Source organism: Carassius carassius, chromosome 19 (genome assembly GCF_963082965.1).
Source record: "Carassius carassius chromosome 19, fCarCar2.1, whole genome shotgun sequence".
NCBI lineage: Eukaryota > Metazoa > Chordata > Actinopteri > Cypriniformes > Cyprinidae > Carassius > Carassius carassius.
Window position 1 is genome coordinate 1,290,878 of NC_081773.1, and position 10,033 is coordinate 1,300,910.

The 10,033-nt window shown below is 38.4% G+C and overlaps 1 protein-coding gene across 1 annotated transcript in view; it reads right to left on the reverse strand.

Moving 5' to 3' along the window:
• LOC132094845 (myosin light chain kinase, smooth muscle-like) overlaps positions 1-7,566 on the reverse strand; it is a 105,192-nt gene extending 97,626 nt beyond the window's left edge. Inside the window, exon 1 of the mRNA XM_059499475.1 lies at positions 7,424-7,566. Within this exon, the coding sequence (XP_059355458.1) occupies positions 7,424-7,464 (41 nt within the window). The 5' untranslated portion in view covers positions 7,465-7,566. The remainder of the gene's footprint in view (positions 1-7,423) is intronic.
• Between the last annotated feature and the right edge of the window lie 2,467 nt (positions 7,567-10,033).

Below are 10,033 nucleotides of genomic sequence, written 5' to 3' on the forward strand. Positions count from 1 at the left end.
AACATAATGCAGTCCAATGTTTACTGCATCGTCCACAGACCTGTTTGCTCTGTAGGCAAACTGAAGAGGATCCAGCAAGGGTCCAGTGATGTCCTTCAGGTGGGCCAGCACCAGTTTTTCAAATGACTTCATGACTACGGATGTTAAAGCCACAGGCCTGTAGTCATTTAGTGCTGTAATTTTGGGTTTCTTTGGGATGGGGATGATGGTGGAGCGTTTGAAGCATGAAGGGACTTCGCACAGCTCCAGCGATCTGTTGAAGATCTTTTTGAAGATGTGGGCCAGCTGGTCATCACAGGATTTGGACCTGGTGCTTTTTTCCTTTTCTGCTTCCGGAAGACCTGACGCACTGCATCCTTGCTGATCTGTATTGCAGGTGTGGGGGAGAGGGGGGATGCAGGAGGTGTGAATGGTGAGAGTGCTTGATTGGAGAGGTGTTCAGGATGGGTTGCAGGAGCTGTTAATGGTGTGACCGGTTGTGTGGAGAGGTGTTCAGGGCAGGTGATGGGTGTTCTTTCAAACCTGCAGTAAAACTCGTTCAGATCGTCTGCCAGTCGTTGATTCTCCACAGTGCTGGGGGGTGGTGTCTTGTAATTGGTGATCTTCTTTAGACTTTTCCACACTGATGCTGAGTCGTTCGAAGTGAACTGAGTCCTTATTTTTTCAGAATAATTCCTCTTTGCCACTCTGATCTCCTTTTCCAGTGTGTATTTAGCCTGTTTATACAAGACATTGTCCCCCTTCCTGTAAGCATCTTCTTTGGCCTGACGGAGCTGTCTGAGTTTTGCAGTGAACCACGGTTTGTCATTGTTGTAATTTAGTTGAGTCTTGGTAGGAATACACATATCCTCACAGAAACTGATATATGATGTTACGGTCTCTGTGAGTTCATCCAGATCGGTGGCAGCAGCTTCAAAAACACTCCAATCAGTGAGGTCAAAACAAGATTGTAAATCCTGCTCTGCTTCATTAGTCCATCTTTTTACAGTCCTTAATACAGGTTTAGCTGATTTTAGTTTCTGCCTGTAGGTCGGTATAAGATGAACCAGAAGGTGATCAGAACGTCCCAAAGCTGCTCGTGGAACACAGTGATATGCATCCTTTATTGTTGTGTAACAGTGATCCAATATATTACTGTCTCTGGTGGGACAGGTAACATGCTGTCTGTATTTTGGCAGTTCACGGGAGAGATTGGCTTTATTAAAGTCCCTGAGAATGATTAAAACAGAGTCCGGGTGTTGTTGTTCTGTCTCTGTGATCTGCTCAGCGAGTTTCTGTAAAGCCAGACTTACTTGCGCTTGCGGGGGAATGTAAACACTAACCAGAATGAACGAGTGAAACTCCCGCGGCGAATAGAACGGCTTGCAGTTGACAAACTGCGTTTCTAGATCAGGACAGCACATCTTCTTTAACACAGTTACATCTGTACACCAACGTTCATTGATGTAAAAGCATGTCCCGCCGCCGCGCGATTTCCCCGTTGATTCTACGTCGCGATCCGCTCTAAACAGCTGAAAGCCCGGCAGATGGAGCGCGCTGTCCGGTATGGCGTCATTCAGCCAGGTTTCCGTGAAACACGGAGCAGCAGAGTGAGAGAAATCCTTATTTGTCAGAGAAAGCAGAAGGAGTTCGTCCGTTTTGTTGGGTAGAGAGCGTAGATTTGCCAGATGGATGCTAGGCAACGGCATTCGAAATCCGCGCTTCCTGAGTCTGACGAGCGCGCCAGCTCGCTTTCCCCGCCTGCGCGTCCTGAAGCGTTTGATCAGCGCCGCTGCTCCTCCGATAACAATATTCAGTAAAACGTCTGAATAATTGAAATCCGGAAAAACATCTTGTGGTGCGTTCTGCCGAATGTTCAGCAGTTCATCCCTGGTGAAACTGATTGCAGGAATATAACTAAAGACAGGACAAACTAACAAAAAGACAAAAACATATGCAGAGCATGTCACGGAGGCAGCCATCCTGTATCGGCGCCAGCTTGAAGACCAATGAATGTCAATTACAATTAAAAAGTAAGTGTCTATTATATTTTAAATGTATATTTAATGCAATTGAGGTTTTTTTTCAGTTAAGTACATCTCTATATGTAATTTCATGATTACTTGAACTGTATCTATGTACTGGAAAGCATTTAATGTACGCTAAAATCTGAAATGAAAATGCAAATTATTTCATTTCTATTGAAATGTACACAATTGCATTTATAATTGTAAAATATATAAACTTGTAATATCAGATAACATAGTTAAAATGATAATCAAGTACTCGACATGTGCTTTAATATGTTAGAAACACATAAAAAAATAAGTGCTTCTTTAAAATAAATAAATGCAAAGATGTCACTGGAGTGGTACCCTGAGCTTAAATATGACATATTAGTACTTTAAAGGTACATAAATAAATTGTACATTTAGTGACACTTTGTTTTGTTTGTTTGTTTGTGTTTATCATTCACATACAGTTTTCTAATACACAGTGGGGTCTCTGACATGCACACTAGACTGGTCAATCTGATAAATCTCTAGGAGGAGTTCGTTAAAGTACAATCCCTGGAAATGGCAAAAACAACACAAATTTTCCAGAGAAAATTCAAAATAACCGACTTCCTGTTGGGATTAGAGATTTCGTACCAAGAGACTTTTTTGTAGGTATTGGTGTGTTACACGTGTGTACCGATTTTCGTACATGTACATGAAACATAGCTCGAGGCGCACTACGTTGAAAGTGTATAGGTGGCGCTATCGAGCCATTTTGCCACACCCGATGGAATATTGGCCTTCAGATCTGTTCAGGCCAGGACTCTTATCAAACATGTGAAGTTTGGGGAAGATCGGATATTTTATCCCTGAGTTATAACATCTTTTATTCCCATGGCGAGACATCGAACTTCGTCACGGCGCCATGGACACGCCTTTTAACGAAAACTCAAGATCTTCACAACTGAACTTTGCACAGGCCTTTAGATTAGACTGACCATAAAAAAGACATTGATGTCATAAAATTTCTAGGAGTAGTTCGTCACAGTGTAAAATATGTCACTTCCTGTTGCCAATAGGTGGCGCTGTGACTATAACTGAATGTGGGCATGTCAATCTGTTCAGGTTCGGAGTCTTATCAAACATGTGAAGTTTGGGGCAGATTGCACATTGTATGTCTGAGTTAGAGCAACTTTATTTTTCATGGCGAATCATCGAAATTCGCCAGGCCGCCACAGACACGCCCTTCAACGAAAACTCAAGATCTTCACAATTTAACATCGCAAAGGCCTTTAGATTAGGCATACCATATTTGGTGTTGATCTGAATAAATCTCTAGGAGGAGTTTGTTAAAATACAACGCATGGAAATGACAAAAATGACACAAAATTTGCTCATAATATTAAAAATAACCGACTTCCTGTTGGGTTTAGAATTTTGGTCCAAGAGTGTTTTTTGTAGGTATTGGTGTGTTACATGTGTGTGCCAATTTTCGTGCATGTACGTGAAACATAGCTGGAAGGCTGTTGATTTTCTTAGTATAGGTGGCGCCGTTGAGCCATTTCGCCACACCCTCTTCTGAATCCTATATTAGACGAAAGTTTTCACCAGGTTTGACGCGTGTGCAAAGTTTCATGACTTTTTGAGCATGTTTAAGCCCTCAAAAATGCGATTCATTTTGGAGAAGCGGAAGAATAATAATAAGAAACAGAGCAGATACAATAGGGTCCTCACACCATTGGTGCTCGGGCCCTAATAATAAACAAATCAGATACAAGAGGGTCCTCGCACCTCGGTGCTCGACAATGGTGTTTTGGGGACTGAAAACACACAGTATATTTGAAACATGTTTCAAAGTGCATGTTTTTGAAAACGCCACCGTTATCGTTTCCATGTGAACACCCAATACAGGAATCTCTGAACACAGAGACATCATACGTGTGTGTAATATGTGTTAGGTATGTAGACATGCGCAGTACGTGTCGATTTCAAAGGCAAGTGTGAACGAACATACTAACACTTCTTCAGCAAAGTGTGGATTTACTTCACCAACAGCAGAGACGCATCATATACCACATATAATCTTCCATTCCCTACAGGTACTGTTTACTAACAAGTGACAGCGCCAACTACTGGCCTGGTGTACGTAATACAGCATTTTTTGGTCGTTTTCGTGGATACATGTATGTGTAAATGTGAATCAATTTGAAAATGTTGTGTATACAATAAAACTTTGTAAAAATGCAAGGGTGCAAAAAAAAAATGCAAAAATGTTTCAGTTTTTTACTACTCCGTTGTCGTGTAAATGTAGCCTAAATGTATTTTCAGTGGGGTTTTTATTGACCGTCAGGTCATTTACCTCCCAGAGCTAGTGTGATCACACGAGGCAAACCATTCACACACAGGAGTCTGTTCATCCACAGCACAGGTTAAAGACCTGAACTGAGTGAGGTCACTGTGAAAGAATGAGAGAGCACACATCTTACTCTCTCTGCAACACTTAGTTCCTGGATGCCACATACACACACTCTCTGCTCATTAACTGTTAACGCAACATTCAAGTAAAATTAAATTATAATCAGAACCAGAAGCGTGATTGCAGATTAGTATGGCATTCCTATAACACAAATGTCAAGATGATGATCTCAGTATGAAATCAAGTCCAAATCAATCCTCAAAGCATGATTAGTCCAGATTTCAGCTCTGAATGAGTGAACAAGTGACACTTTAGATCTCATGGTTTATAAATCTCCTAAATGACCAAGAGAGGGAATATTTCAGTGAATGAATGAATGTTTCATCTTTCAATGGTTATTCCATCTCCCTCAGTTGTCGAATTGTCCGTTGTCCTTGGAATCATCAGTTTTGGCCATCAGACAGATGACATCATATTTGTCTCTTGGGTACTTCAGTGTAAAGAGGGAGTTCATGGGTGACTCGATGACAGCAAGGTTTTAGGATCCTTTGGCAGCATAACAAGGCCAAATTGTCTCCCTTCCATGCAGCACAGTGTTTGACAGTAGGTTTGAAGTGTTTGTGGAGAAACAGAGTATAATGACCGTTCAGTCTGTTCTCATGACATTGTTCTACAAATATTGTGGATTGTTCAAATGTAACTTTAAGAACGCAAACCAGAGCTGCCAGAGAACAGGCTTTATCCTCCCTCACGGTCTTTTCTGGATTGTACTTTAACATCTAAGATACACTACTAACCATTTAGGGTTGGTTCAATGTTTTTAACATTAAATAATGAAATATTATTTTAATGTACATTACTAGTCAATAGTTTGAATGAGTGTTTTTAATGTTTTTGAAAGTCATGTTCACAAAGGCTGCAATTATTAAATTAAAATACAGTACAATTTACAATTTAGACTGTTGTATTTTAATATACTTTAAAATATAATTTACTCCCGTGAGGTTAAAGCCGAAGTATCAGGATCATTATTTCTGTCTTCAGTGTCACATGATCCTTCAGAAATCATTCTAGTCTGAGGATTTGCTGCTCAAAAAATATTTCTTAGTATTTTTGATGGTGAAAAAAGTTGTGCTATGCAATATTTTTGGGAAACCATAATAAAAAAATTTTTTATTAAAATATTTTGTAACATTAAAAATGTCTATCATGTCTCTCTCTCTTTCTCTCTCTGTCACACACCCACCAAGCTGTGAATTTTCAAAGACTTAAGCTCCCGACAGGAGTTTTCCATTTTCATCAGTGTTCTCTGTTTGTAAATCATCCCGAAGAATGCAGAAAATAAAGAATGATTGATTTCAAATCGTTCAGAAATGGCCTTATATTTCTAGTCAGACTGATGACAACCTTCTTTGTTGATTTATCCAAATTCATGTTGTTCTGATTCACAACAGGGAAACTAGGGAGCAGAACGTGGCTCAGTCATGGTTTCAGCATTTTGGCTTCCTTTGCTTCTGGATAAATAATAACAACAAAATCTGTTATGTGTTATCCGAGACATAGAGTTGTATAATTATAGAAGCTGGTGACGACCAGATGATTGTTGTTTATGCTGTATTATGTAAAAAAATAAAATGTAAAAAAAGTTGTAGTATGACTGTTGTTGACTGTTGAGGGTACGAGGGTTAAACATGCTCTGAATGATGTGTGGTTCTGCCTCAGGTAAAACAATGTAATCAAGCCCCAAAAATGCCCTGTCCTGAGAGAAAGCACAAACTGGTAGTGAGGCGACTTGCAAAATGCAATTTGTATAGATTTGTCTACACATAACAAGAGGAAACAGTTGTATTCATTGACTCACAACACATACAGATAAAAGACATGAATGAGCCTGATGCTGTCCTCTGATCACACCAGCTCTGAAACACAATAAAGAGCAGCACCTGACCTGCAGATGACCATTTAAAGCATTGAATCTAACACATCTGGAGGGAGGGGAGGCTACTAAAAACTGATCATACCAGTCACAGTTCAGGGTAATTACAGCAGGAAGGGGCATTATAGTAAGCAACGCCCTCTAATACAACTCACCCTTAATACTGTACATAATCAACTCAATAAAGAGCAAAAGTCTATTCATTAACCTCGTGAAACAGAGGCTTCATTCATCCTCATGGGCATTGTTGTACATCATGCATTCACTGGGACACTTTTCCTGTTCTGGGAATTTAACCACAGCATTGGATCAAAGACATCCGACCGGAATCAACGTCACATTTATGTTGATTAGGAGTAATTATACATGATAATGTTGCAATGTGACCACATGATATACCTCTTACAGTCTATTGTGAGACATCCACATATTTCATGCGTTCATCAAAATCAAAACTTTTTTTCACACTTAAATATGAACTAGATTTTAAATAGCAAAGTAAGCATCTATGATGCAGGACCTTGTCTCCTAACTAATTTTCTTAATCATTTTTTGCTTCAGTGACTTTTAAGAAGCTGTTTTTTTTTGTTGATTTTTCAATTGACTACACCGAGAGAAAAAAAAATGGCTAAGGATTAATGGTACTTCTAAACTTTTCTTTCTTTCTTTCTTTCTTTCTTTCTTTCTTTCTTTCTTTTGTGTATACAGAGGTGTGGAGTATCACATTAACTATAGACATTTGCAATAACATGTGAAATTTTAAAGTGTGTCTTAAGTGAGTTTTGGTGACACAGTTACAGTTATTCTAAAACTCAGCATGTAACAAAACAGCATTCCGATGTACATTTCACCTTGTATCATAATGAACATCTTATGTAAAATTCTTATTGACTAAAAAAAATAAATAAATACATAAAAAAGCCAAACTTTCTAATGTTAATGTCAAACTTCCAAACTCTCCAAAAAGTACTCAGTCTCCTCTCCCTTCAAGAAGTGCATTAGCTGTACCAATATCTGAGTGTGAGATTAAGATTACTTACAGGGAAACGTCATCCCATGTTAAGCTGAGGACATAAAGAGTCAGAGTAAACTCACCCAGACAGCTGTGTTAGACTGGAGAGATTAGTGTCCGTCATTCACAGGAGTTCAGCGGGACACAGTGGTCCTGACTCTGATCTGCTCTCAACGTGTTCTCCCTGTCGGCACCCGACTTGCTGGCATGGATCCTAACATCGCAGGCTGAGAGTTCCTCATTGGTCCCAGGTTATAGCAGAAGGGGGAGGACTGAACACTGCACACACTAAAAATGAGATGTGTGCCTTGCTGCTTTTCTGTTTTTCTTTAAAGCCAGAGGAATGTGAATATAGTACATGATTTTCATGGGCTATGCAATATTCATACCTAAGGCTTCCTTTGGATATGTGTATGAAGCAGTGTTTAGGTAACACTTTAGTTTAGGGACCAGTTCTCACTTTAACTAGTTGCTTATTAGCATGCATATTGCCTCTTTATTAGTACTTATGAATTACATACAGCATTAATGTCTTATTCTGCATGACCATATTCTATATATTAACTTAACCCTATACCTAAACTTAACAACTACTTTCTAACTATTAAAAAAAAAAAAAAACTGAGTTTATCGAGGCAAAAGTCATAGTTAATAGTTGAATTGGACATTAAACTAAAGTGTGACCAGTATTTATTATAGCATTATATAGCAGTGTATTATATTATGTATCTAATACTGTCAAAAACTTTGTTATGTATATTTGAAAGTTCATGGTTAAGTTAAAAGTTAAAATAAAATAATACTTTTATTCAGCTTAGATGCATTTGATTGATTCAAAGTGACAGTATAAAGATTGAAAAATAAAAATGTTGTGGAATAGCCATCTTGTGTACTGTATGTCTCCGTGTGTTTGGGTTCGTATGGATTTTGACTGAAAACGAAACAAAAAAAAAACACCTGCTGAAGTCTCTTACCTGAGGGATCTTAAACGTCGCCAGCCACACGGTCCTTCCTGTCAACACTGACTAATGGCAGGACAGAAAGACTTGTGCAAAAAACAGAAGTGACTGTGTGTCATGCAAAATAAGAACTCTCTGAATGATGGCTTCAATATATCAGTGTACAAACTGATAAAACAGATTTGTTGGTGTGAAGGAGCAGTCAGCCATTGATAATGACTATATGAGAATTAAAGGATTAGTTCCTACAAAAATGATGAGATTGCAATTACTGTACATCCACAAGCATCACACTTACATTCATAAACACACTGCTGATGCTCAGATATACAGAGTTCTTGAGAATCTTTACTGAGGAAACTATTGCGCCACCTGGAGGATTTCAAGAAATACTGGCATTCAAACAAAGAGCACCATCAAAGAATGTGAGTTCACCAAATGTAGTCTCTTTTGAAAGCGTGTAGTTTACATTATTTGGGTGTTTATTGTAAACATAGGCGTGTGGAGACTCTTATCTGCAAATGTGTTCCAGTAAGAGGAGGCTCCCCAGCATGGGCTGCACTTCGAGGGACACAAAGCGTCCACAGGAAACAGAAAGTAAACACTCACTGGGAGAACTGCCCTGGACCCTAAACAAAACATCTGCCTGGAAGAGAGAGAAAAAAACTGATGGACTGATAGAGGATTATATGGCGATTCTGTACATTTAAAGAGACAGTACACTCAAAAATGAGGATGAGTATATAATGGCAGAAGTGTACAGTCATGGCTTAAGTATTTATTTAAATGTTCATATGCTAAATTATTTAAAGACCCCTTGTCTTTTTAACACTGTTTACATGTGACTCTAGTGTTTGTTATATGTCTAAAGACAAACAGTGTGTTAATTATTCAGATAACATAATTGTTAAACTGTTATTGCCATTAGCAATGGAACTGAATAAGACACAGGTGACAATAAACAGTAAACCAACTAGGGAACAAAGAAAAGCTTTGACTTGTTGTTCGTATTGGGACTTCAGCACACTGGGACTTCTTTCTTGTATCTTCAGGCTCCACAGTTCAGATTTAATTGTCTTCCTGTTGGCTCTGGTTGTGGTTAGTGCTTTGATTCTCGTTTATCTACTTATCACTGCAGTTCCCACAGAGATTTCCAGCCTGAGTCAGCAGTGCTGCCAGGTTTGATTACTTCTGATAACAGCCACGGTAACTTGCTGATCTTGCATTCATACAGTAAAATAAAGTGATACAGTGGTCAAAAAGTTACAAAATCTGTCATTATACACACACTGATGTTCCTGTTTTTTACACAGTCCTTTGCTTATAACACAAATTAATAGTGACTCTGTTTGTCAAAAAGTATTAAATACCAAGTTTGAAACAAGTGGAAGAGTAATGTGAAGCTGACCCTTCTAAAAAAAAACAAAAAAGGACACTTTAGCATACTTTTAAAAATAGTACTTATTGGAGAATAAGTTGTTTTTGACAACTGAACTACACAATCATTGCAAATTTTAAATAAATAGTTAAAAAAGCTTAGATTTCTATTAAAAGCTGAAACTTTTCCATCTCTTTACTTCTGTATGTAAGAAACATTTCTTTACATGTAATTTTGCAAATATTTCTATTATATTTGAAACTCGTACCATGAAACATGCTACAACAAGTGTGCTGCTGAATGTGCCGACAAGCATTTCGAGTAAATTAAAATGCACTAAAGTGTATTTGATACAC